Here is a 26,074-nt window from a genome sequence, read left to right as displayed (position 1 = left end):
CGCTTTCTCCTTGCTGTTAAGGAGCTCCAAAAAAAAATTGATTGTATAGATAAATACAGATATTTAACTTCTGTAAAAAATACACGAAACAAGAAACACGTACAACTATCTTCTCTTCCTCCAACATCGGCTTCTGCTAATCAACACTTGTATCAAGTATACTATCAAGTTCAGACATGGCTAGGCAATCAACTGAACCCAGAAGACGGGTTGGAAATTAACAGATAATACTTTGGAACCAATTCAAACTTTACTTCGACCTGCTCTAGAAAAACTCCTAAACACTATTTTTTGCAATTGCAAAAAAGTTGTAGTGCTAAATATGGCTGTAGAAGAGTAGGGTTACTGTGTTCTCCAGCGTGTACTAATTGCCAAAGCCAGTCTTGCTCAAATGTCCAATTGAATACAACAGACGAAGATTCATGTGATTTCGATGAAGAGACAGCTGATTCATCTTCATTTGAACAATTTATGAACATCCAGCAAAAGAAGAGGAAGAAGAAGAAATCGAAGAAGACATGACTGTTGAAGTCGACTTTGTAGAGTATGAATTAGATTAAAATATCAAAAGAAATCAGAACTACAGTTAAAGTCAATTACCAATATCAATAGTAATAGGCATCATACAATTAAAAGAGTATTGTCCCTGAAAATTCCGTCATAACAGTTCGTGGAGTAGACCTACCGGGGAAACCACCTTCTATTATTAGAATCGCAATATCTCGGGAATGGTGATTCTTAAAAAAAAAAGTATAAGGACCATTTTTGTAGATAATTTTGAGGTCTATAATTTTTGCTAAGGCTACTTTTTTGATAAAACATACCGTTTTCTAAAAATATCCAAAAAACCTCAAATTTTGACTTTTGACCCCGAATAACTTTTTTAGCACACAATGGATCGATGGGGACTTTTGACACTTTATTTCTAATGGTGTACCCAAGGTCTCCACACCAAAATTTAGCTCTGTAGGAATTTTCGTTATTTGAAATGTCTATTTTGACCGGGCTATTGCGACGAAATGAAATTGATTCACTCTATTGACAAATTGTAAGTTAAAGTATATATCTATCGAAGTCTATAGTCTCTTATGTATATTACTTTTTTATTATAATATTAATGAGGACAAATGTTAATTTTATTGAAAAACTTCAACACACAACATTATTACGAACGATCTGATACCACTTTTAGAAAACTACCAAATTATAATTTGTAGTATGTACTTACTGTGAAGAGTAAATAAATATTCTTAACGTTTAATCATAGGCTCCTTTGTACATTTGTTTCTACAACTAATTGTGAAAGAAAAATATCTCACAAATTACGTCCCTCAACGTGATAAGTCGAAATGTTGTACCCCTTTTTGCGTGCATGTCCAATAATTGACCGAGAAATATTAAGAAATATTGCAAAATCATAAATAACGTCCAGAAATGCTTTGAATGATTTATTTTTCTTTGCGTTGGTGCTTACAGTTCTCTTTAAACTTTTAAACTGTCACCAGTGTAACCTTTTCCGTTCGCTAACGACACCATATTAAATATGTAAAAGGTCCTCGGTAAAATGCACCTGTGAACCTTCACCTTACGAGTAGCGGCAAGCGGATGTGTCGTCGTTCGTTAGCAATTACATTAAAATCTGAACTGCGTAGAAGAATCGATGGTAGCAGAAAGAAAAACACTTGGAGTGAGGTTTTACATAATGTATAAGGACAGTGTGGGACATTGAAGTAATAACGATAAGTTATGATGTAATGGATTAGTGTTCCTTTAGAACCTTATACTTGGAGACACGTGTTATTTCCTTCCGTATAGACAGTTTTTTTGTATTCTCTTAATACATATCGTTTGTCCTTGAGTTTAATGTTAATCATATTGATACGAATGGCGTTTCTAAATCGGAAACGTTTTGCTCAAAATAACATTTCTTTCTAAGCAGGAACAACACTGAATTAATTTTATTTACAGTACTTGAGATGTGAGCATAAGGGATTCGTAACTGTCACACCAAAGTCTGTCTGATAATTCAGGTCGATATGCTGAAGAAGTTTATGTCTAATAAATAAAACGTCGAATTTACAGCGGTGTGATTTATTTGTCCTGATTCCAACGACTTCAGTTTCAGTATAAGAATCTTCAAAAAAACTTTTTTAATTACATACTACAAGTAGTATGCTTACAGGTGCTTTGACGAAAATTATTTTATATAACCTTTTACCTTTCCAAATTGATTACATGTGTTCAATAAATACTTCTGTTTCTCTCACTATCGATTATACCTAACACTAGAAAAAAATATAGTAATAACGCTAAACGTTCATAATTATACATAATTTTCCAGATTTGTGGGCCGATACGAAGGACTGAACAACTGTAATTTCGTATTTTCCACAAATTTGACGGCTATTTAGAATTTCCAGTTGCGTCAGGGTCCCATATGGCGAACATTTAGTAATTATTTAATGTACTAAACGTGCAGCATTTTTATTTGCGCATTAGGTTGGGCCTGGGGGAAATACTTGCACTAATTAAGAAAAAAATCAATTAAACGCCATTACGGGCCCATTTCATATCGAACAGCAAGATTATCACAATGTCTACATCCCTAATCTTAATTACAAGTGAGTGAGAGATATATATGGAGAAGGCGGTTGTTTAATATTACTTGTAAGCTGCTTTAATCATCGATCATTGTAGAAATAGATGGTACATTTTGAACAACTACACTGTAAAAAGAATCACTCAATTAGTACAAGTACAACTAAAATTTTATCCCTATCGTCTCCGTGACCTAATGGGGATGATGGGGATAGACAAAGACAACGCACGACAACCATAGAATTTAGCTACAAGTGCACCAAATACGAGCTTATCTGCAGAATTTATTTAACGCGTGCTTATATTTGAGTGAAAGTACTCAGTTTTAGTCCAAATATTATCACATAATATGTAATATTATTAAAATGCTCAATAATGATGAAAATGTACTGAATAATTTCGGTCAATGGATTCACTTCGTACCTTTATTGATTTTTTTACCGTGTATTCAATACGAATTCATACGAATATAACACTACTTCCTGGTATAACTACTAAAGTTTCAGATCCATTAGCTATCGAACGATGTAAATGGAAATAGACTAATGTAATAGATACATTGGATCACGAAAGTAATTCCAAATACTCTTTGTTTTAAATGTAATGAAACAAATGATCGAAGGGGGAATAAATTGTTTCATTTCTTTTGTCCATAACTGACATACAACAATTTTAGTACAACTGAAGTAATGAGAATGCTGAAAAAACTAGTAACTTAATTAAGGCTACCGATATCTGTCGATCTAACAAAGTCTGACTTTATCTCGTCGGGTAGCGGTAAAATTTATTATTCGCCTCCCACACAGCCAGATATGCAAAATAAAAAGGGCAAGCTCTCGGAGATGTCAGTCGTACCCGATTACGTGCTTCGCAAAATGGTAAACATTTTGAATAATTATGATTTTGTATGTTTTGTTTTTATTTAAGTGACTTATACATTATATGTTATGAAAATAGCGGCAAACAATATGAAAAACCGTGACTTAAATTCTGCATCAATCTGTATCAAATTTAATATACGATCACAAACAATTCTACAACAATACAACAAAAGTACAGAAGTATATTATTCGTTGTGGATAAAGAGTTGTACTGTAATAACTTACTCTTCATTGTGACACAGACCAAAGACACAAAATTAGAATTGTGGTTAAAGCAAAGCCGAAAGCGCCCAGTTTTTTTTCTTATTTTAATTCTTCCACTGAAGATTTCAGTTCAACATACAATTTTATTCATAAACTATCTTCAGATACTTTATTCTTTCTATTAACATTGCAAAACAGTGCCGTAAATAAATGACATTTGCTGGTCAAATTTTACAGTTATAAAAACGGTTTCAGAAATCTAGGATAGTACAATACTAGTCCAGTCACTGAAGCTATTTGGCTATAAATTTTTTCGGATGGAATGGATTGACGTGAAATTTGAACTGCAGCTATAGGGAATAGCCCTAGAACCAAAAGTTATATAGTGCCGATGTGTACTTTTACTCTAAGTGTGGATGCCACCCCTTCTGGAGGGTGGGAATTTTTTATTAAAAATAACCTCCCGATTCGATAGAGGAACAAATTCTAAGCAAAAATTGTTCTATAAGAATTTTTTGTACAGTCAATACTTTTTGAGTTATTTGCGCCTATGTTCGTTTTTAGCCCAAAAATGCATGTTTTTGAGCCATTTTTCGCGAATATCTCAAAAACTACAAGTTTTATAAAAAAAAATGATCATAAGCAAAAATGAAGGTAATTAGATAGCAAAGAGATTGTTTTTTTTATTTTTTTAGGTGGTATAGAACCCGAGTTATGACTCCCAGAAGTTGAAGTCAATTTCGAAGATAGCTATAATCGAAACGTTCAACGTCCTGTAGCGGAAAAATTAAAGGTTTTTCAAGGAAAACCTATGTAACACTTATCAAAGTTCTTGAAAAGACTTTAAATTGAGTGGTGGTAAAGTAAAGGTCTTTAACATGAAAACTAATGAAGTTATAATCAAAATAAAATAATTGTCTTGATTTTTACAAATCTAAAAACGAAGGGCTCAAAAAAACTGCATATTCCCTTTGAGTGAATTTATAACTTTAAAATTACAAAGGTTATGGTAAAAAAATTTATCGCATTTTTTCGGTAAAATTTTCAATTTTCAAATTACCATCATCTTTGTGTATTTTTAAAACATTTTGTACAATATATCCATTTATAATGTATATAAAAATGTTTTATTTGATATTAATTTAATTAAAAAATAAGAATATATTCAATAAAATTAAAAAAATAATAATTATATCATCATACTGACATATAATTTTTAGGAAATTTTTCTATAAGGGGTAGGATTTTTTATGAGGGGTAGGTCTTCCATAAAGGTTTTTTGGGTGGCTGAAAAGTTGCAATATATTATAGATCATTTGAAAACCAGTCAAAAGTTTATAATTCAACATATCCATACCATTAAAACATCTCAAGCATTCAATAATATTTTTTGTTTATTTTATTATAAGGGATGGTTTTTAAGGGTTGCAACTTTGTACTGAGTTGTAAACTTTCTAATAAATAACAAAAGAAATGCAATACATTGTGAATGCACCAAAAGAATATTTTAAACTGTTAAAAACTTTTTTTTTCTATTTTTTTGGCCATGGAAGGGTAGTTTTTAAGGATTTTTTAATGGTTGAATAGTAATTAAATTTCATAAATTATATTTAAAAAACATGAAAGGGACTTTATCCAACATATTTGAAAATGAATTGAATCTTTAAAATACGTAAATCTGCGATTTTCGCATTTTTTTCGTACAAGGGTAGTTTTCACCCCCAAATAGAAGAAAGCACACATCTAGACAATATAACTTTTGAAGTAGGGGGTCAGATGAGCCTGTATGCAAATTTTCAGGAAAATCCATGATATCCGAAAAAATTGGGAGCTTTTACCTTATTTTCGCCTTCAGTGACAGGACTATACTCGGTATTTTTAAAAAAAAAATCGTTCCCCAATTATTATTATGATTTTCAATTATTCCTATATAATAAAGAAATAATAAGTAATACTTTTATTTCCTTCCAACAACAATGCATTTTACCCCGTTACGCTTTGCGAAGGCCCCGTCATTGAATTTTCTGAATTATTGATTGGTTTGTACACAACATTCAGAAGTTCACTTTTGACATTTGAATAAATAGAATAGTACAAAAAATTTTATATTGGCCGGCTTTTAGTGTAGCCTCATTTTTTTAGGTATTATCTTCATAAACGGTTGGTAGACAAGGTCTGAACAGTAATAATGAGTGTCAGCGCACACGAAATTATGTTTATTTTCCCCATGTAATTAACTAGTTGTTTGTATCCAGCGATATCTAGATGTAATATCTAAATTAGAGGAGGTAATTTACAGCGTTCACGCGTCCGCCGGTCTCTATTGGTCGTCTGTTTTAATTTTATAAGTCTCAGGTGTCCGACTGCGTTGCCCTTGCGGCATTTCGTAAATACGTAGACGCAATTTAGATAAATATAGAAACATTATGGGCGAAGTGACTCGAATAATGTAATAAAAATTGTATGAACCGCGCCGAAAGGAATTTTACTCTAAAAAGGTTCGATAATTTTTTAGTTACTCCACCGAGAACGGTATAGAAAACTACAAAACTGTTCCAATAAATAACAACGGATTTTTTTCTTAGAAAATCACACCTCAATTACTTTCCAGACAATTTTGGGAACTTTAGCGAAACAGAGCTAAAGATTCCATCATATCAGGACCTCAAGGAAATGGGAAAGCGATACCATGGAATTAGAAACAAAATATACCGGAAACCAAAGACAAACAAAAGAAAAAAACATCCTCTTCGCAGATCATTTGAAAACAAAACAAATACTTATTCTTTGGCTAAATTGTGCGATTTTTAGGTCCGTTTTCACCCTAAATACACAGTACTTACATAAATGTCCGAATCCTATGTGACCAGATTTGTTTCGGCGTTCAATAAATGACTTTCTTAAGTTGGTATTTCAGAAATTGTCAAGAAAAAGTTGCCGACTAGAACCCTAGTTGAAACGTCAATTCTGCCGGTCCTTGTTTGTACAATTTAGCAGTGTTTACTAGTATTTTTGTAGTCCAGTCACTGAAGGCGAAAATAAGGTAAAAGCTCCCAATTTGTTCGGATAGCATGGATTTTCCTGAGAATTTGCACACAAGCTCATCTGACCCCCCACTTTAAATGTTATATTGTCTAGATGTGTGCTTTTTTCTATTTGGGTGCGAAAGCTACCCGTGTACGAAAATAATGCGAAACTCGCAGATTTACGTATTTTAAAGATTCAATTCATGTTCAAATATGTTGGATAAAGTTCCTTTCATGTTTTTTAATATAATTTATGAAATTTAATTACTTTTCAATCCTTAAAAACTACCGTTCCATAGACAAAAAAAATAGAAAAAAGTTTTTAACAGTTTAAAATATTCTTTTGGAGCATTCACAATGTATTGCATTTCTTTTGTTATTCATTAGAAAGCTTACGACTCATTATAAAGTTGCAACCCTTAAAAACCATCCCTAATAATAAAATAAACAAAAAAATATTATTGAAAGCTTGAGATGTTTTAATGGTATGCATGAATTATAAACTTTTTATTGGTTTTCAAATGATCTATGATATATTGGCACTTTTCAGCCACCCAAAAAACCCTTATGGAAAACCTACCCCTCATAAAAAACCCTACCCTTATAGAAAAATTTCCTAAAAATTATATTGAGTATGATGATATATTTTTTAAATTTTATTGAATTTATTCTTAATATTTTTTTATTAAATTAATATCAAGTATACATATACATGTGAACTCGGATACGTGTGTGTAAGTATATTATTAAAATACTTACTCAAATCAGTTTACAAGTGCTCCAAAATAGAGAAAGATTATGGTAATTTACCCGCTCAGAACCATTTTGTAGGGAATTTAAAGCACTTTTAAGTTCTGTGATTTGCAGTTTTCTTGAGCCCTTCGTTTTTTAGATTTGTAAGCTGAAAGAGCTTAGGAAAGGCAGACTTTGAGCTTAGTTTTGGGCTTCTAACGATCATAACTCATTCAAATTTTGTCCTACAAAAATTAAAAAAAGCAAATTGTTCAGTAAGAAAAAAACCTACAATTTCTTATTCTATCATTTTTTTATAACTGTTCATTTTTGAAATATTTTGAAAAAAGGCAATTTTTTGAAAAATTTAAAAATTTTATTCAAAAGTAAATGAAATATTTTTTTTAAATTTAGGCTCTTAAATCGTTCAAATTCCCAGAATCTACTGTTAATACATAAATAAAGTAAATTGCAGAAGGAATACTTTTATTTTCTTTTTCCGTCAAGTCATTAATTTTAATACCGATTATTTTTTTCTCAAAAATCAAGACAATCATTTTATTTTGATTGTAACTTCATTAGTTTTCATGCTAACGACTTTTACCACCACTCAATTTAAAGGTCTTTTCAAGAACTTTAATAAGTGTTATATAAGTTTTCCTCGAAAAATCTTTAATTTTTCCGCTACAGGACGTTGAACGTTTCGATTACAGGTATCTTTGAAATTGACTTCAACTTCTGGGAGTCATAACTCGGAGCTCGGGTTCTATACCACCTACAAAAATTAAAAAAGACATCTCTTTGCTATTTAATTACCTTCATTTTTGCTTATGATAATTTTTTTGATAAAACTTGCAGTTTTTGAGATATTCGCGAAAAATGGCTCAAAAACATGCATTTTTGGGCTTAAAACGAACACGTTTAGGCGCAAATAACTCAAAAAGTATTGACTGTACAAAAAATACTTATAGAACAATTTTTGATTAGAATTCGTCCCTCTCAAATCGTGGGGTTATTTTAATAAAAAATTTCCATCCACTCCTAGGGTAAAAGCACACATCGGCACTATATAACTTTTGTTTATTGGGCTATTCCCTAGCTACAGTTCAAATTTCACGTCAATCCATTCCATGCGAAAAAATTGGTAGCCAAAATGATTCCGTGACTGGACTATTGCGCTTTTATACAAATGAATTTTTGTCTGTTGAGTTGAAAAAAAAAAAAAATTAAACCGAAAATTCGACGCTTTAACGTAAGTTAATCGAATATTTTAAGGTTATTTTTCATTTGTTGCTTTCTTATTTCTTGTATATTTGTGTAGAAACGCTGTTTACATCAGAACAAGGCGCATTTGTTTTTATAGCACATTTTCGCAGTAGTATAGTCTTTACGATCTCAATAGACCTTTTTAGTGTGACGTCACATATTTAGGCAAACCGCAACAAATTGTCGTAGTTGAAATTGTACAGACCGAATCTGACCCTTGTGTACTATTTACATGTAGATATATGTATAATGTACTTAAAACTTACAAAAAACGATATAAAAAAATATTCCTAAATTTAAATAAAGTTTAACATTAACCGTGTTATTCCTAATGCTCATGCTTGGAAAGAATAGCCTCATACGCAGGTGAGATCTTGTTGATATGTTATCGCTGTCATCATTAGTGTATTTTTTCTTGTTTTGTTTAATCTTGGCATTTTCTAGTTCTAGTAAGTATTTTTATTGTTTTTCTTGTTGTTGTACTGTGTGCTATCGAGTGTTTTTTTCTTCGAGTGGTTTATTATAGACGTACTCTTAATCACAACCAAACCTTTCTTGTTGCGAGGCTACCTCGCTTACATGTAATTATCTTTAATGCGCATGCTCTGTAATATTGATATAATTTTAATTTATTAATTCCTATAAAAGTAAATATTATTTTATAAAGTTAAATATATAAAGTCTATAATTCTTTTATTTTGTCACTTGGTGTTTGATAATATTAAATATTTCTAATATCGCGATATTTAAGGTCATGACAAAGAAGCCATTTTTTTGGCACTTATAACCAAAGTACATAAGGTCGAAAGTCGATCTAGTAAAAATATTGAGAAATTCTTCATGACAATGTGCAATATGGGGTTGCCTATTATTTGGCGTATGTGACGTCACTACTGCTAAAGAGGTCTAATATTTTTAAAATGACAACTTCTTCCAATCAAAAAATACTTTTTTAATATAGAATGGGATAAAAATTCAAAATATCTTAAATGAGTATGATTGTTTTGTAAGTAAAATTGTAAAAAATAATTGTTTTTTATTGAAAAAAGAAATATATTTTGCAAATTAAAGTTGAATGCTTGTAAAGAATTGTAATATGTACTCCATTTTCTGTCTAGGAAATTTTGTGTCACTGATTCCATTGTAAGTTTGGTTGCCTAACAGTCGCGGTCACGTGGGACTCGGACATTTATGAAGGCACTGTATGTGTGTAGATCTTTGGGTTTGCACTTTTTTTGTGCCTGGCCAACCCGAAATATCAGAATTAATAACACTACCGGAATCTACATCTTCACACTCGAGTTTTTTTGTTTGCTCACAGTCTGAATTTTTACTGTATTTTGCTACAGGGTGTTCGAAAGCCAAGAATGACTTTCTTGGATCAACATGTACAAAGCTGATAAAAATCGATACTCTAAGGGTGTCTGTTGTTGTTTTTTCACTAAATACATGTAGTGTTTAATAATTTTAATTTGATTTATTGTTGCAAACGCTTATTTGACAATATCATTTATACGTTAATAAATGATTAAATGATGCCACATGTACATCACTTTTAATATTGAATCATAAAACGGCAATAAATTTTTCAAATGCAGTTGGCGTCGCGGAAAAATCATTTCAGAGGATTTACGTGATACCTCAGCTGTGAATGCCAATCTCGCGTACACATTTTTGAATTACTCCCATAATATGAATGGGATATCGACGAGTTGCGGTTATAGCGTATACGCTCTATTGTTCATGGTGGCATTGTCTCTGGCAAATAATATAATCTGTAACCATACAACTCCCCGCTATTGTTTCAAAATTTGTGCTTACAACGCGGATGGCTTTAACTTGGAAGCTCCATAACTTGTTTCGGATGACAGGCTTCTCGCTATTGACATGCGGCGTCATTATATAAAATCTCACTTTTATTTAAGGGAGTGGGTAAACTACAGGATCCAATGCCAACTATATACTTAATGTTTTAAAAATACTGCATGAAACAATATTTTGAGCTATAGAGGATGTTTGCTTTAATTTATTAAATATAATACTCTATACAGGGTGTTCCAAGGCTGATGCTAAAAAACGGAATGGTATATTTTATAAGTAAAAATTAGATTTTTTGTCCGATGGCCATCTTGTCCTAAAAAGCACCCTTTCAAGTTTATATAGCCTTTTGATAAATTTAAAAAGTACTTGTACTAGTTATTGGTCCACAGTACAGGCCCCCTCTAGAAAGTTGATTACCACATGCTTTATAACTCCTGAGGTGCTTCGTTTTGACGAGTCTACCACATTTTTCCTCTGCGACTTTTCTCGATTCCTCCGCTTTTCCACTCGGAAAAGTCCAAAAACATGGCAATTTCCCGGGGTCTTGAAAACTCAAGACCACATCTTTTATTTTTAGCTTAAGTAACTGGAAATTTTGTTGCAAATGCCGATTTAAATTTGTCCGACAGAAATTCCTCCGACATTGACGTGTCTACCGGTCGAAACATGCCAAAATAACAGGGTATTGAAAATCAATTACCACATAGGTAATTTTTAGTAAAATTAATTGTAAATAATTAATTCAGTCAAAAAGTATTGTTGTCCGACAAATTTCAAGCCGCGTTTTTTCAGTCCGACAGCTGGAAATCGGAATTTTCACGGGGTATGAAAAATCGATTACCACATGTCGGACAAAAATAACACACGATAGAAAAGTGTTTTTTATAAGCAAAAATTGTAATGTCCGACAAAAATATATCCGCAAATCGTCAGTCCGACAAAAAATGATGAAAAAAATTTCGTAAAAAATGTGCACATGTATTTATAATTTCTAATAAGGTATTTTCATGTATTAAGCAAAATTCCATATAAATATACAATACAGGGTGTTTCAGAAAGACCTCCCGTAAATACAGGGGGTGAGGACGACAAAAAATAAGAATTTTTTGTCATATGAACTATATGTCTATCTCCTCTTCTCAAAGCTCAAGCTTACTTTGAGAAAAGTCACTTATTTTATAGTGTAATATTGTAAGAGTTTAATTAAAAGCCTTTTTTCTCGAAAATCGTCCACATTAGGAAGTTCTAACAAGAGTACATTATTTTTAGAAAATAAAATTGTACAATAGAAATTGGAGCCCGACTGGTAAAAAATCTAACCTTAAAAAAAATATAACTTAAATTGTAATAAGAATGTAGCATAACTAGCGCCCTCTATGAAATATACAAAAAATAATTAGACTAGCGTATTTGGCACCCTTAAAAACCTCGGACTACCAAATTTCATAAAAATATTTCGCACCATTTGGAAATTTTCATAAAAATGTTATTTAAAAAATTTTATTTTGTCTCTCTGTATCTCGAAAACAAGAGGAGATAGACATAGAGTTCATAAGACAAAAAATTCTCATTTTTTGTCATACTATCACCCCCTTTATTTACGGGAGGTCTTTCTGAAACACCCTGTATATATTTTTCGTTTTATTCTTGTAATTGTAAATCTCTATATGCTCAATTTAGCCAAATAAATATCGAGAAAAGAATTAAACGATTTCAAAAAAGTATGTATGGTGTAAAAAAATTATGCACAAAAGTTTTGGGATTTTCTTTTAGAAAAATAGGAAAATTTTTGTAAAGAAAAATAACAAACGCGAATGAAAACTTGAAAGAGAAAAAAGGATTTTTATATCAAGTATAATATTAATTTATTTAGAAATAATGCATTATGCACTAAGATCGTATTAATCGCCTCAAAAATAACTTCATTTGTTTATAACTTTTAAATTTTTAAGCATAAAATAAGCAATATTATAATTATTTATTTGAAACAAATAATAATTTACATAATAATAATTAATAACCATTTATAAATATGAAATTTTTGGAGTGAAAAAATTAAATTTCATCACGTTTATTGATTTATTGATTTTTTAATAATTTGCGGACATTAAATCGTCGGACACTTATATCACTATTTTGTACAGTAAATTTAAAAGTGGAAAAAATGAAAATTAGATATGTGGTAATCGATTTTTCATACCCCGTGAAAATTCCGATTTCCAGCTGTCGGACTGAAAAAACGCGGCTTGAAATTTGTCGGACAACAATACTTTTTGACTGAATTAATTATTTACAATTAATTTTACTAAAAATTACCTATGTGGTAATTGATTTTCAATACCCTGTTATTTTGGCATGTTTCGACCGGTAGACACGTCAATGTCGGAGGAATTTCTGTCGGACAAATTTAAATCGGCATTTGCAACAAAATTTCCAGTTACTTAAGCTAAAAATAAAAGATGTGGTCTTGAGTTTTCAAGACCCCGGGAAATTGCCATGTTTTTGGACTTTTCCGAGTGGAAAAGCGGAGGAATCGAGAAAAATCGCGGAGGAAAAATGTGGTAGACTCGTCAAAACGAAGCACCTCAGGAGTTATAAAGTATGTGGTAATCAACTTTCCAAGGGGGGCCTGTACTGTGGACTATATTAAAAATAACAATGTTTATGTGTAATCGGAAAGTAATCTATACAAGGTGTCCCACCACGAAATCCATCGATGGATATCTGGGAAACCGCTGGAAGGATTTTTTTGAAATTGTGATGGTGTGATACGGACTGTGGGGCCTACCAAGCAAAAATACTTTCAAGGTCATCGTACTTCCGGTTATACCGGAAGTCGATCCTAACTTTCTTATTTTAAATGGAACACCCTGTATATTATTATATTTTTGGAAAGAGTATCTATTTTTAAGATGAAAACATATAGCACACTCCGTACTTAGGATTTACCGTTTCCGAGATATTTTGATTTTTAAGCAAAAATTGACAGATGCAGACTGTCAGCAAAATTTCGCACATTTTAGGTTGGCCCTGACAGGTAAGTAACAATCAACATGACAACTGTCGCAGGTTTTTAATTGTTAAATTTATTTTAATAAATGTTCAAAATGTCTTACTTCAACTTCTCAACTTCTAAACATTTTTCACACCTTCAGATTAGTTGGTTGTGGGTCGCTGCTCTAATAGAATCCGGTGGTAGATGCTCAAATGCTTGCCTTACTCTATGCATAAAATTTTCCTTATGGCTGATTTACATTTTGTTAAGTAGCAAGTGCAGGTAAGAAGTGCAGGTGTTAAGTGATAAGTAAAATCAAAGTGTAAACGCTCACGCTGTTAAGTGATTAGTGCAAGTGCGAAGTGCGAGTGCAAAGTAAAGTGAATAGAAGCACGGTCTATTTTCTCTGTTAAGTAGCTAACCCCGCACACCCGCGTACTCCCCGCAATCGTAGCGCCGCCAAACGTGGCCCGCCCGAACTACACTATTTAACTGTTTGACAGGCCGTTATTTTTGACAAGTAAATAAGTACGAACGATATTCCTGTCATGAAATGGACTGAAGAACTATATATATAGCATCACAGATTTTAGGAATCATCAATGATACTTGTTACTTCACAAAATGTAAATCAGCCATTAGTTGTTACATACTATTTTGTAGTGTCCCAAATAAATAGCATATATCACCGGATTGTATTAGAACAGCAAAGAACTAAATAAATTTAACAATTAAAAACCTGTGACAGTTGTCATGTTGATTGTTACTTATCTGTCATGGCCAACCTAAAATGTGAGAAACAGATGGAAACATCATTTTAAGAAAAGGGAAATGTTTATTCGTAAATAAAATGAAAACCACTGGGTTTAGGTATAAGGAAACTTTAACAAAGTTACACTAAATTTTAGTGCAGAATGCGAATACGTTAAAAAAATTAAGGGTTTCCATTTAAAAATTTCGAGTTTTCCACATTTTCCGAAATTCATATTCGACAATTTTTTTTAACCACCCTGTATAAAAACTTGAAAAACCAATAACACCTACATTATTCCTACAGTTAATATCTACAGGCTCCTTGAGTATCTTCCTGACACCCTCGGTGTCGTTCTTGATGACTGCTTCGTGTAGCAGCAGGTCATTTCTCTGGATGATGGCCCTCCTCTCTAGTTCCTCGGGGGTGGAGGTCGGTGAAGGACACCCCATTCGATAGGGACAGCCTTGATCGGTTTGGGCGGGCTTCCCCCGAGACATCGCAAGATGTGATTAACTGCAAAAAATAATGACGAATGAGATTTACGTCGGTGAAATCCTGCAATATTTGAAAATCATCTTCACTAACGATATAAAGCAGTCACGGAAGGAAATCGAACAAAGATGGTTACCATAAAACTATAGCCCAAATATTGTACGACAAGTGACAGGGTGTTATAATGTATAAACGTATTTAAAGGAAAGAATACTTCAGTTCTGCATATTTACAGTATTTATTATTATTATTATTATTATTATTATTATTATTATTAAGAACTTTTAAGAGCTAAAGCAAATGCTTGTTAAGCTCTAATACAAAAAAAAGCTTATCCTACACATGGTTGATAAGAAAAATACAATAAAAAGAGAAAAATAAGAAACAAAAATTAATGACACGAATGTAAACAGTAAAAACATAAGATAAAATATGTATGCATATTGTAGAAAAATTTTTTTATCCTGTTTGGGTATTAAGGTGGCCATCGAGTCCATTCTTAAAGGAATTAAGAGATGGTGCCGAAACCACATAATCTGGTAGGGAGTTCCACTGGTCGAAAATTCTATTAGGTAAAAAATTATGTCTGTTGCGAGTGTGGAAATTTTCTTTCTTAAGTTTGAAGGAGTTACCTCTAAGACGAGAATCAGTGTTTAGTTGAAATATCGTTTCTGGACAGTATAATTCACCATGAAGTGAAGTGTGAAGTTGTTATGAGGTCACCACGAGTACGTCGCACTTCCAATGATTGAAGACGGAGGCGCATAAAACGTTCTTCAAATGTAAGATGTTTAAAACCAACTGGGAGTTTTGTAGCACGCCTTTGAACACCTTCCAATCTTGCAATGTCCTGCTTTAATAACGGAGACCATATGGCTACGGCAAATTCTATCTGAGGGCGAATATAGGATTTATATAACTTGAGAAACATGCTGATGGTGAGGTCACAGAAAGATTTTTTAATTATGAAAATTAATTGATTGCACGTTTTCACAACTTTTGTAACATGTGCACTCCAGGAAAGAGACTCTGTTATAACAACGCCAAGATCATTTTGATGTGTAACACTCGGTAGTTCGATTCCATTAATGTTATATGCTAGTCTAGGATTGGTTTTGGACATGTGTAGTACACAGCACTTTTCGGGATTAAGAGGCAACAACCATTCAGAACACCAATTCAGAATCATATCAAGATCTTCTTGTAGAAGCGAAGAAGGCGAGGAAAACAATTTAAGGTCATCTGCATAAGATAACACTTGAGACCTGCAGTTATTGGTAAGGTCTGACACGTATATTAGAAATAAAATTGGTCCAAGGACTGAACCCTGCGGCACACCGCTTAATACCTTCCGTTTTTCGGAGAAACTGTCAGCAACACGAACCATAAATTGGCGATCCTCTAGAAAAGACTTGATCCAGTTTAAAAGTTTGCCACGGACACCAAAGTGGTTCAGTTTATTCAACAGACGGGAGTGCGGCACTTTATCAAAGGCTCGAGAAAAATCTAAGTATAGAACATCTAAGGGTTGTCCGTTGTCTGCACATATAGTCCAGGAATTAACAGCTTGCAGTAAATTCGACACAACCGAACGACTAGGGAGAAATCCATGTTGGTGTTGAGGTATGATATCATAGTTCAGTAAAAATTTGATGAGCTCTTCACAAATAATCCTCTCCATAACCTTGCATGGCACAGACGTCAAGTTGATTGGTCGGTAATTGGTACTGGAAAGTTTGTCACCTTTTTTGAAAATTGGTGTCACACTAGATAATTTCCAATCCAATGGTAACTGACCAGTATCGAAGGATTTTTTCATAATTTCACATAGTGGCGCACATAAATTGTTTGCACATTTGGACAAAAATAGTGGATTAATTGAATTTGGACAAAAATAGTGGATTGATTGATTAAGAAGCGTTACCGCCATTACTTGCAGCCGTGCTACTGAATGTCAGACATGGTTTGTGGCTCAAGTACGATAGTGCTCATTATGGGTTCAGGGGTACATAAACGAAACTTACAAACCAAGGGTGGATTGATTGTGGTAGACCGGCGCAATGACCACCTAGATCATCAGACCTAAATATCCTAGACATTTTTATTTGGGGTTACCTTAATGGTACAGTGTATGCAGATTGCAGAACCTGTTGAGAGCTTGCATGTTCTACAGGGAATAGAATAAAATTACAATACAACCTGAAATAGATCTGAAATATCCCAACTTAGGATATCTCAGATGGCATATACGAAGTCCGACAATTAAGTAATGAGACTGATGTGAAAAAAAATAACGGTAATGTGTTTAGTCGTCTGTAGTGTGATCTTCTTCAAAATAGTTCCCTTTTGCTTGCAGACACTTACTCTAGCGCTGGTAACATTCCTGGAACTTTTTCTTTGGAACGTCCTCTAAGACCATCGTTACAGAGATTTTGACATCTTCTGTTGTTTGAAAATGGGGTCCCTTGACAGCCATTTTGAACCCTGGAAATAGAAAAAAGTCACACAGATCGATATCCGGTGAATACGGTGGCTATGGTAGTACTGTAATACGTTTTGAACTGTACAGACAGTACAGTATGGGATAGCGCATTATCGTGATGAAGAATCCAATCATCAGCAATGTTTGCACGGACACGAGAATCCGTTTTCGAAGTCTTTCGAGAACTTCATTATAGAAATATAATGCCCTTAGATCGAAAAAGCACACAAACATACATTTCACTTTAGATTAGGATATGCGAGCTTTTTTGGTCTGGGTGATCTCTTTGAACACCATTGCGATCTTTGATCATACTGGAAAAACCAAGTCTCATCACCAGTGATAACACGGTTCAATAAATTTGGGTTGGATTTCAGTTATGAGTGACAAAACCATATCCTCCCTAGCACAATTCAAAACTGAGCAATCGCACCACTGTGCCGCTTGGACTAGAAGTAGCTTAAAGATCAAGGTCGAAAATGGAGTATCAACGCAAGCTGCAGGGTTGCCACATCTTGCAAAAAAATCGGTCTCATTATTTAATTGTCCAGCCTCCTAACTTATTTTTTTTTTTAGATGTATGCATTGAAGGAAAACAGATGTTTATTAGAACACTCTTCATACGTTTAAATGTAGAATGGAAATATGTTATGAGTCACTTTGTATAAAGTTCAGAAGATATTGAAAGAAAAAGATGTAAAAATATAGGATTTACAAACGATTTCCAGGAATTTGCAGGGATTTAAGAAGCAATGTACAATTTTGGCCAATGTGTTCTCCCTAGCGATTCACTAAACATTAATTATTTTAACTCTTACAGTTAAGTGTTCTATCGATTTGTATGAGTTGCCCTGCGTTTTGTTGTATTTTTTAGAATCTCCTATAGTCTCCAGTTAAATTTTTTATGACAATACCTGTCTGTCATCATTCTGATCAACTGTCATTTGAAAAAAAGTGTCCTCAAGATTTATGTTAAAATTAAGATTCTCGACTATTGGACCAAATGTACACCGTATACACAAGAGACTTAATTATCACGAAATAAATTCCTCGAAGACTTTTAGACACCCCTAGCAGCGAAGTATTACGACTCAAACAAAGTTCTGTTTACTACTGGGAAAATAAAAATCAACGTAGTCTTTATTAAAAGCAAATATTTGACTGTGACGAACATGCCAGCGAAGCGATGGATGATCGATAATAATTTATAGCATAAATTCAGTTAATTGTCGGCACATTCTGAAAACCTACAGAAATAAAGACTGATTCTCTAGTGGAATGATGTCAGTTTATATTTGTGTACCGGATAATCAGGAAATGGTGGGCAATCTCTTTTATTCTCATTATTCATATTCTTTTTTATTTTTCATTCAGCTTGGACAATTTTTGGGTGAAAGCTATGTTATTTTATGAATTTTTATGAAATGTTATGAATTTTAAATGGTTATCTCTTACTGTATGACGAAAATAGTTAAATATTGACACGGTACCTATATTCACTTGTTCTTACGTTTAATGCATCCATTACACTTTATGTCACAGGAATCATCAAGGAGTGTTTTATGTAATGTATCTAAGTCTGTTTACACTCATTTTTGCGATATTCCTTTGCTTGATTCGATACCAAATTCTGGGGCTTCGGGAAAATGCATACAACTTTTATATTTAACATTTGTTTATTATTATTTTTTTAAATACTGTAATATAGGGTGGTCACGCAAAAATTGACCATCGTTTTATCTCTTTTATACTACGAGATATGAAAAAAGTGTAAAAATAAATGTTATAGGAAGTTTATTATAGTTTTTAAAATCTAGAAAAGACGTATTAGTGAGAAACGGACTGGATTTTTTTTAACATAACAGTAATCTATAGAAGAAACCCCAAAAGATTTAATATTTGACCATTCTGTATCTCAGATAAGGACACGTACACTGTACAAAAAATCACTCAAATTTTACTCAATTTTACTCAATAATGTTTCAATTTTTGTCCACACCCGACTGAGTGAAATTTTCACTCTATTAGCATGAGTACAACTGAGGGTAACTATTGCATCAGAAATGAGTGAATTTTACTCAAATCCAAGTTACTCTAACTACCAATTGAGTGACTGTTGACTCTACTCTGATTTTATAATACCAATTTAGAGTTATCTTTTTCTCTAATATGATTTAAATTATTACTATTATTAAGTAATTTTTTAATCAGACTCTCTTTAAATTTTAATTTAAATATCATTGTCATAAACTAGATAAACTAAACAATGCAGTTTCCTTAATTATTTTATGGTCTGTGGTTTCCGAGTGAGGCGTTTGCTGCACCAGCTACAGATGGCGGTACTCTGCCGTTGCTGTCGACAGAATACACAGAATAAAACCCTCTTATTTAGTTACTCATATGGGAATGCCCAATAGGAAACATTCTGTAGTATTAAAATTTTGAAGTTATATAAATAAATAGGTCGTTTTCCTAAGCACCGCCTACAAAAAAAGGAGATTATTTTTTTATATATTTGCTTTATCTCAGTTTATTTCCTTTTACCGGTTCAAAACAGTTATCTTAATATTCCTTAACACCTTGCTATTATAGCGTTCATGGAAAACTACGACTTTTTTATTTCCCAGTACGGTTCAGACTATAAATTGTCAAAGCTCGCTATTTTCCAAATGTTATAAACAATTATCGTAAATAATTAAGGACTCGCGCTCGTCGATCAACACGTTAATTAAATATTTATAAGAAGTTGTCGGCCAAGCCGAATAAATAATTAAATAAGTGATTTCCTTGGAAGCTTACAATTGTTTCGTTCTGAATTGGTCTAGCCAATCCATTAGAAAAAATGGTATCAGTGATGTCACGAACCTCTGTAATCAGGATCATAAACATATCTAATAATGTATTATCTAAAATATACGAGGGGGTCAATTCCAAGAATAAGATCAAATGACGAATGTTATTGCAATGTGAAAAACCATGGCCTTGTAAATTAAAGTTCAGTCATGGATCAAAATATTTTCTCTGGAACGGTCCTGTCCGTGTGCTGTGCGATGAGTTACGTGTTGTAGACCAGTCGCGTAAACAAACCGTCGTTGAAAGATAGAAAAACATTTCTCAATTTTTGGAGAATTTTTCAATGCAAAAGTATAAACTAAGATAAACAGATATTTTTAAAGAAACTGATATTTTCTTATTATAATAATTAATAGTAATTACTATCTTAAATGCATTGTTGTTATTGCAAGTGTTCGAAAACAAAACCACATCCGTAAGCATCTGCAGTTGCCAACTGCGTGAACCAAACAAACTCCATTAAAATATGGAACAAAATGAAATAAAACTTACCATTTCTAGAGAAAATGTTGAAATTGATCCCCATTAGCGCGGATACAGGCATGGCACCGACGCACCCAATTTTGGCGAATATTTTCCCAAATTCCAGGTATTCCCCTAATTGTGTCAGCAGCTTCAAGTATACTGTTTCGCAATTCTTTCATCGTAGCAATTGGGGTATTGTAAACCAATGACTTAAAGTGACTCCAAAGATAGTCCATTGGAGTTAGATCGGGTGACCGAGGTGACCACGGCACAGGACCAAAGCGTCCTATCCATCGCTGAGGAAACATTTCATTCAAAAGTGTCGTTACTTCTCGAGTACTGTGTGGAGGAGCTCCATCTTGAAGATAAAACATACGTGCCCTAATTTGTAATGCCACATTGTCCAATAATTCAAGAAACCGGTTCTCCAAATTGTCAGCATATGTTGGTCCATTTAGTCGTCCTTCAAAAAAATAGGGACCCACAAGTACATACATCGCCTATTATGCCAGCCCAAACATTTACCGAGGACCGATGTTGAAAATGAGTTTCCCTAATCGGGTGAGGATTTTCATCGGCCCATATATGCATATTATGGAAATTCGCTTTATCACAGGTAAATGTCACCTCATCTGTTACACAAACATAAGCAGGAAAGTCTACTTGATTGGCACATTACCGTAAAAGCCATCTGCAAAAACGCATTCGTTGATCGCAATCCGGGGGTAAAATCTGTTGAACTGATTGCAGATGACACTGGAAACAGCTGGCACCTTAAGATGCGATGTACGGTACGAGATGAGGTTCCTACTTGCTGTGCGAGTCGTTGAGTACTAATTGTGGGGTCTTCGTCAAGATTTTCCAACACTGCATCTTCAACATTTAGGTTCACTTGCTGACCACGTCCTTCTCCTCGAGGAATAACACCTCCCGTATCTCGCAGCCGCTGAACGCACTGTAGGATTGTATTTGCACATGGGGGGATGACATTGTGGCCATCGTTTCCGGTACAACCTAGTCGCCGCGAGCGCATTTTCTCCGGCTGCACTATACACTGACACCATATTGTCACGTTCGGAAATAGTAAATGCTCGGTTCATTGTAAAACTAGTTTGTGCACAAATTAAAAAAATTAAGCAAAGTAAGAAATAAGAATCTCGTTTTTAATGTAATCGGCACGCTATTCTTATTTTTTACTTCTTTATAAAAATTACACTGTCACTATCGCGGAATTACAAAATAAAAACATTTGTCTGGAATTTTTCACATTTTAAGACTGATGGACGATACTCAATATTTAATAATTAAGTGAATAATTAATTCAATATAAATACAAAATCAGTTGACTGCTCAAATTTTTTGACAATGTAACAACCTTCTTTTAGTATTACAAGTATTAGATTATACCGACTTAAATTATAATGTTGCGTCTCGGGTCGCATAAAAACATTTCCAAAGTTTTTAATAAATAACACAGGGACGGCTTTCATTTTCGTTGAATAAGTGAACTTTAATTTACAAAAAAAACGCGAAGATAGAACTTTTTCGTATATGAGTTTTCTATTATAAATATCATCAGGAAGCTGTAGTTTAATTTTTGTAGATTATACACGCCACACCCTGTAGATAAACAACATACCAAAAAAATATAATATAACTTATCCCTCAAATGGTTGAAAATCACCTGCAGAGAAATGTCTCAGTGCTCCTTCAAATCACACATTTTTCTATTCAATATTTGCTTGAATGTTGTTACCGCGGATAAAAGATAGCTGATACAATATGGCAAAGTATCACAACATAGTTGTGCAGTAAGCTCTAAATAGTTCTGCCATTAATTAATTAGTTTTTCCTTCTTTAGGACATATATCCCCTCACAATAGACTGGTGCCCTTATTCCCATTTCACTGTCCCCGTTAAAGTTTTTTTATAGCAAATTAGAATTCCCTAAGGGTATTTCCTTTGCTTCAGACAGAGACTAATTCGTTTAAAATTTGCATGCTCAAATTTATTCCCCAGATGATTATACTTTCCTACATTGAAATACAAACAGATATAAAAGCACTTCCAATCTACTTTTTATTCGTTTCCCTTTAAATTTTAAACCTATCAAAATCTCCGTTCTCACTTCAATGTAGTTGAAACGGGATATCTGAACAATCCCCACATACGGTATATACCCAATCCTCTAGAAAACTATAAATGGAATTTCCATGTGGCTCACAGATTATTTTGTAATCCCGTCTAGACATTCGTAAAACTTCGAAATTCGAATTTGGCAGAGTGCATATAACAGCTGCAACACAATGGTCTAGATTTAAAAAAGAGCTTTTGGACGTTTGCTGACGAAAGCTGTTTCAACGAATTAATTACAAAGTTGATAAATCAGCACAGTAATTGAACATAACTGTGTTTTATATGCCAGGTTATTTGAACTTAGGGGAAAGATGATGTATTTAGCTTATAAATTTGATGTTGATTTTGGACATATGCATCACGTAACATATACTTAAAAGGTAGGAACGATTTCGAGCACCAATCATTGATGAGATCAAGGTCATCAAGGATGAAAAGGGATGCAAAGGAAATCAATTCCGAAGCACCGTTTCTTGTAAGGTCCAATATATAAAATTAAAATAGTCCCCAGCATGGGGACTATTTTAAGTTATTAAGTTATTTTTATTTTATTTATGGGCATGAATTTTGGGGCACACCACATAAACCATGTATTTTCCAGGTCTAAATAAATTGCATTCTTCTGTTCATCAGAATTCATATAATGTACATACGTTTCTGGAGCAAACTGGAGAAGAAGTAAGAAATTATGTTGATTAGTTGGTATAATGTCGTTGCTAAATAAATTACGAATAATTCCTTCCATTAACTTATAATCCTGTCTGTAATCAGGAGTAAGAGATGCAATCTTTGTCATGTCATCAGTCGTCCATAGGTTCGGACATAATTTGACTTGAAGGTGCAAATAGACTATCTGCACATCTGGACAGATAGCGAACATTCAGTTATTTTTCAATGACTACTTGATTCTTTCACCGCTAATGTGATTTTTAGGTGGAATTTCTTTTGAGACTCTTTGGGACGATAATGCTTGTAACTTTTAAATGGGTAATACAGAAAAATTTCTATAATAAAAGTTTATTAGAAAAAATAGAGCTTTTTAACAGGAAAAAAACTTGGGTCGTTTCTGTCAAACCCCATAGATAATATTTTCGATTGAAAATAGAGCTTACACCCACGTGTCCCAAATTTTATTTAAATTGTTTGTATCCTCACAGTAGGCTCATACTAGCGAGTTTAAAACACCCTGTACTTAAAAATAAAACGAACTGTCAGAAAAATTATGATATAATACTTGCCTTGATCTTAAATTAGATCAAAGAGACTAAATTTTCACAGTTTGTACTAACAGCAATTAGTTTTACGCGTGTTCTTACCTATTTAACTGGAAAATCTCTGACGAAACGCCAATCACGGATCCATTAGTTGACAACTACGAGGTCCAGGTAGCCACGAATACTGCCAGAAAAAACATCAGGTCACCTAGAATAGAACAATATATATCAGAACACATTTATCACTTAAGAATTTGGCAAGATAATTCATATTTATGCGGTAGAGATTTTTTAAAAAACAATTTCGAAGGAAACATTATTTCCAAGTAATTTGTGTTTGTTTGGAGGTAATTCCAATATTTTAAGGATGTTCCGAATATAAAATTAGACAAAAAGGGAAGATTGGAATTCGCTTACTGAGGTATTTTGAACAATTTTTTTGTCCAAATGGACAGAATGTAGATGTATTTAAAACAATAACATTTTTTAATTTACACTTCATTGAACATATAGGTATGAAATGGATGTGTAAAAGTGAATGAAAATTTATAGAAATTATTTTTTTTTGTTATACTGTGTGTCAGGGCTTATAACTAGGTACTCTTGTAAAAAAATAATTTTTCATTTTTCAACAAAAAGTCGTTCTTTATAAACATTTTTACTTGACCTGAGACTTCGAAAACCAGTTTCAGAAAACTAAAAATTTATACAGGGCGTTCACAAACTTGGAAAAACCAAAATTGCCTTAAGAATAAAGCGACCTAATTGTAAGGACTACTACAAAATTTTATAGTCCACGGGCCCACGTACAAAGAAAAAAATGATTACCAGCAAGCTGTAACTTTGCGTGCAGCTTAAGTTTGACGAGTCTCCCAAGATTTGACTACGAGGAAAATTCAAGTTTTCCCGTGATTTTCAGGAAAACATCTGGCATAAACATGGAATGTTATGACCAGCACTTTTTTTAAGTTTAAATGAAAGATATATATTTTTTAAACCCCCCAAAAAATTTGTCCGACAAAAATGTTGGTATTTTGAGTTTGTCCCCCACCCCAAATATATCGATTTGGTGACATTATGGTTGGTGACAACCAGCAAGCTGATTTTTCTGGGAGCGTTTGGTAATAAGATTTGAAATGAAAGTATCTTATTGTCCGACAAAATTCTTGAGAAGTTTTTGCAGTCCGACTCCCCGAAGATGTCGACTTAACGACAACATGGTTGGTGATAACCTGCAATCTGGTTTTGATTTTTTTCTCTAATAATTGAAATGTATAACATAATAATATACTTGTCCGCCAAAAAGATTGGAAAATTTGCCTTAAAAATGGGAAAAATAACTATTTTTGTGGTACCTAATGTTCATTCCGCTATAAAATAATTAATATTTTAATGAAAAAATAAAGAAAAATAAATAAGAAAATTATCTTGTTAACAGGAGCAACAGAAATTGAAATTCGTAAATAATTATGTCTAACTAATTTAATTAATCTCCATCAAAATGATTCTTTGTTCAAAAAACTTATACGTACATTTTATTTTATAAACTATTGTAACTATTTTATAAAAAATGGTAATTGTACAATGAATGCATACTTTTTTGCGTGTGTTTTTCTAAATTAAAATTTGCAATCTTGTTTTGACAAACAGTTTACACATACTTAGTTTTGTTCTTGAAGAACCAATTAAACCAATTTTAAACCAATTTTAAAAATATTATTATATATTTATCAACGCGTTTATTAAAAGATTGTCTTGTTGTAAAAGTATAAATCCTTAATGCGAAATGACTTTGCAGCATTTAAAACCTGCTGCCAAAGTTCTTAACAGGTATTTATAGTTTCTCCATAAGCAACTGATTTCATGTAACCCCAAAAACGGAAGTCTCGGCATTCCATCTCACATTTATGTACATACAATTTAAATTAAGATGTAATTTAGGTACGAATAATACTTAATGGATAGTAGCATACAAATGACAGCATGCACAAGTGAAATATGTCAATTATTTGATTTTCGTCCAAACTTAAGAAACTTCACCGCTAAATTAATACCTAATAGGTAGGTACTTCATTGTAATTTAATTCAATAGCATTGGAAGTTTCAAAGCCAAATATCTCGAAAACGGTGCGAGACAGCTAGTTTTATAGTGTAG

The 26,074-nt window shown here is 32.9% G+C and overlaps 1 protein-coding gene across 1 annotated transcript in view; it reads right to left on the bottom strand.

The window, feature by feature from the left end:
* Positions 1-26,074, bottom strand: part of LOC108915564 (ankyrin repeat and death domain-containing protein 1A-like) — a 95,378-nt gene that overhangs the window by 32,685 nt on the left and 36,619 nt on the right. The window contains exons 2-3 of the mRNA XM_018721630.1: positions 24,022-24,127; positions 14,568-14,790 (exon numbers count right to left, since the gene is read on the bottom strand). Of these exons, the coding sequence (XP_018577146.1) occupies positions 14,568-14,774 (207 nt within the window). The 5' untranslated portion in view covers positions 14,775-14,790; positions 24,022-24,127. The remainder of the gene's footprint in view (positions 1-14,567; positions 14,791-24,021; positions 24,128-26,074) is intronic.

The sequence above is a fragment of the Anoplophora glabripennis genome, unplaced genomic scaffold (assembly GCF_000390285.2).
Source record: "Anoplophora glabripennis isolate ALB-LARVAE unplaced genomic scaffold, Agla_2.0 scaffold726, whole genome shotgun sequence".
In the NCBI taxonomy this organism is placed as follows: Eukaryota; Metazoa; Arthropoda; class Insecta; order Coleoptera; family Cerambycidae; genus Anoplophora; species Anoplophora glabripennis.
The sequence above is the reverse complement of the archived record's forward strand: the minus strand, read 5'-3'. Positions and strand labels throughout refer to the sequence as shown.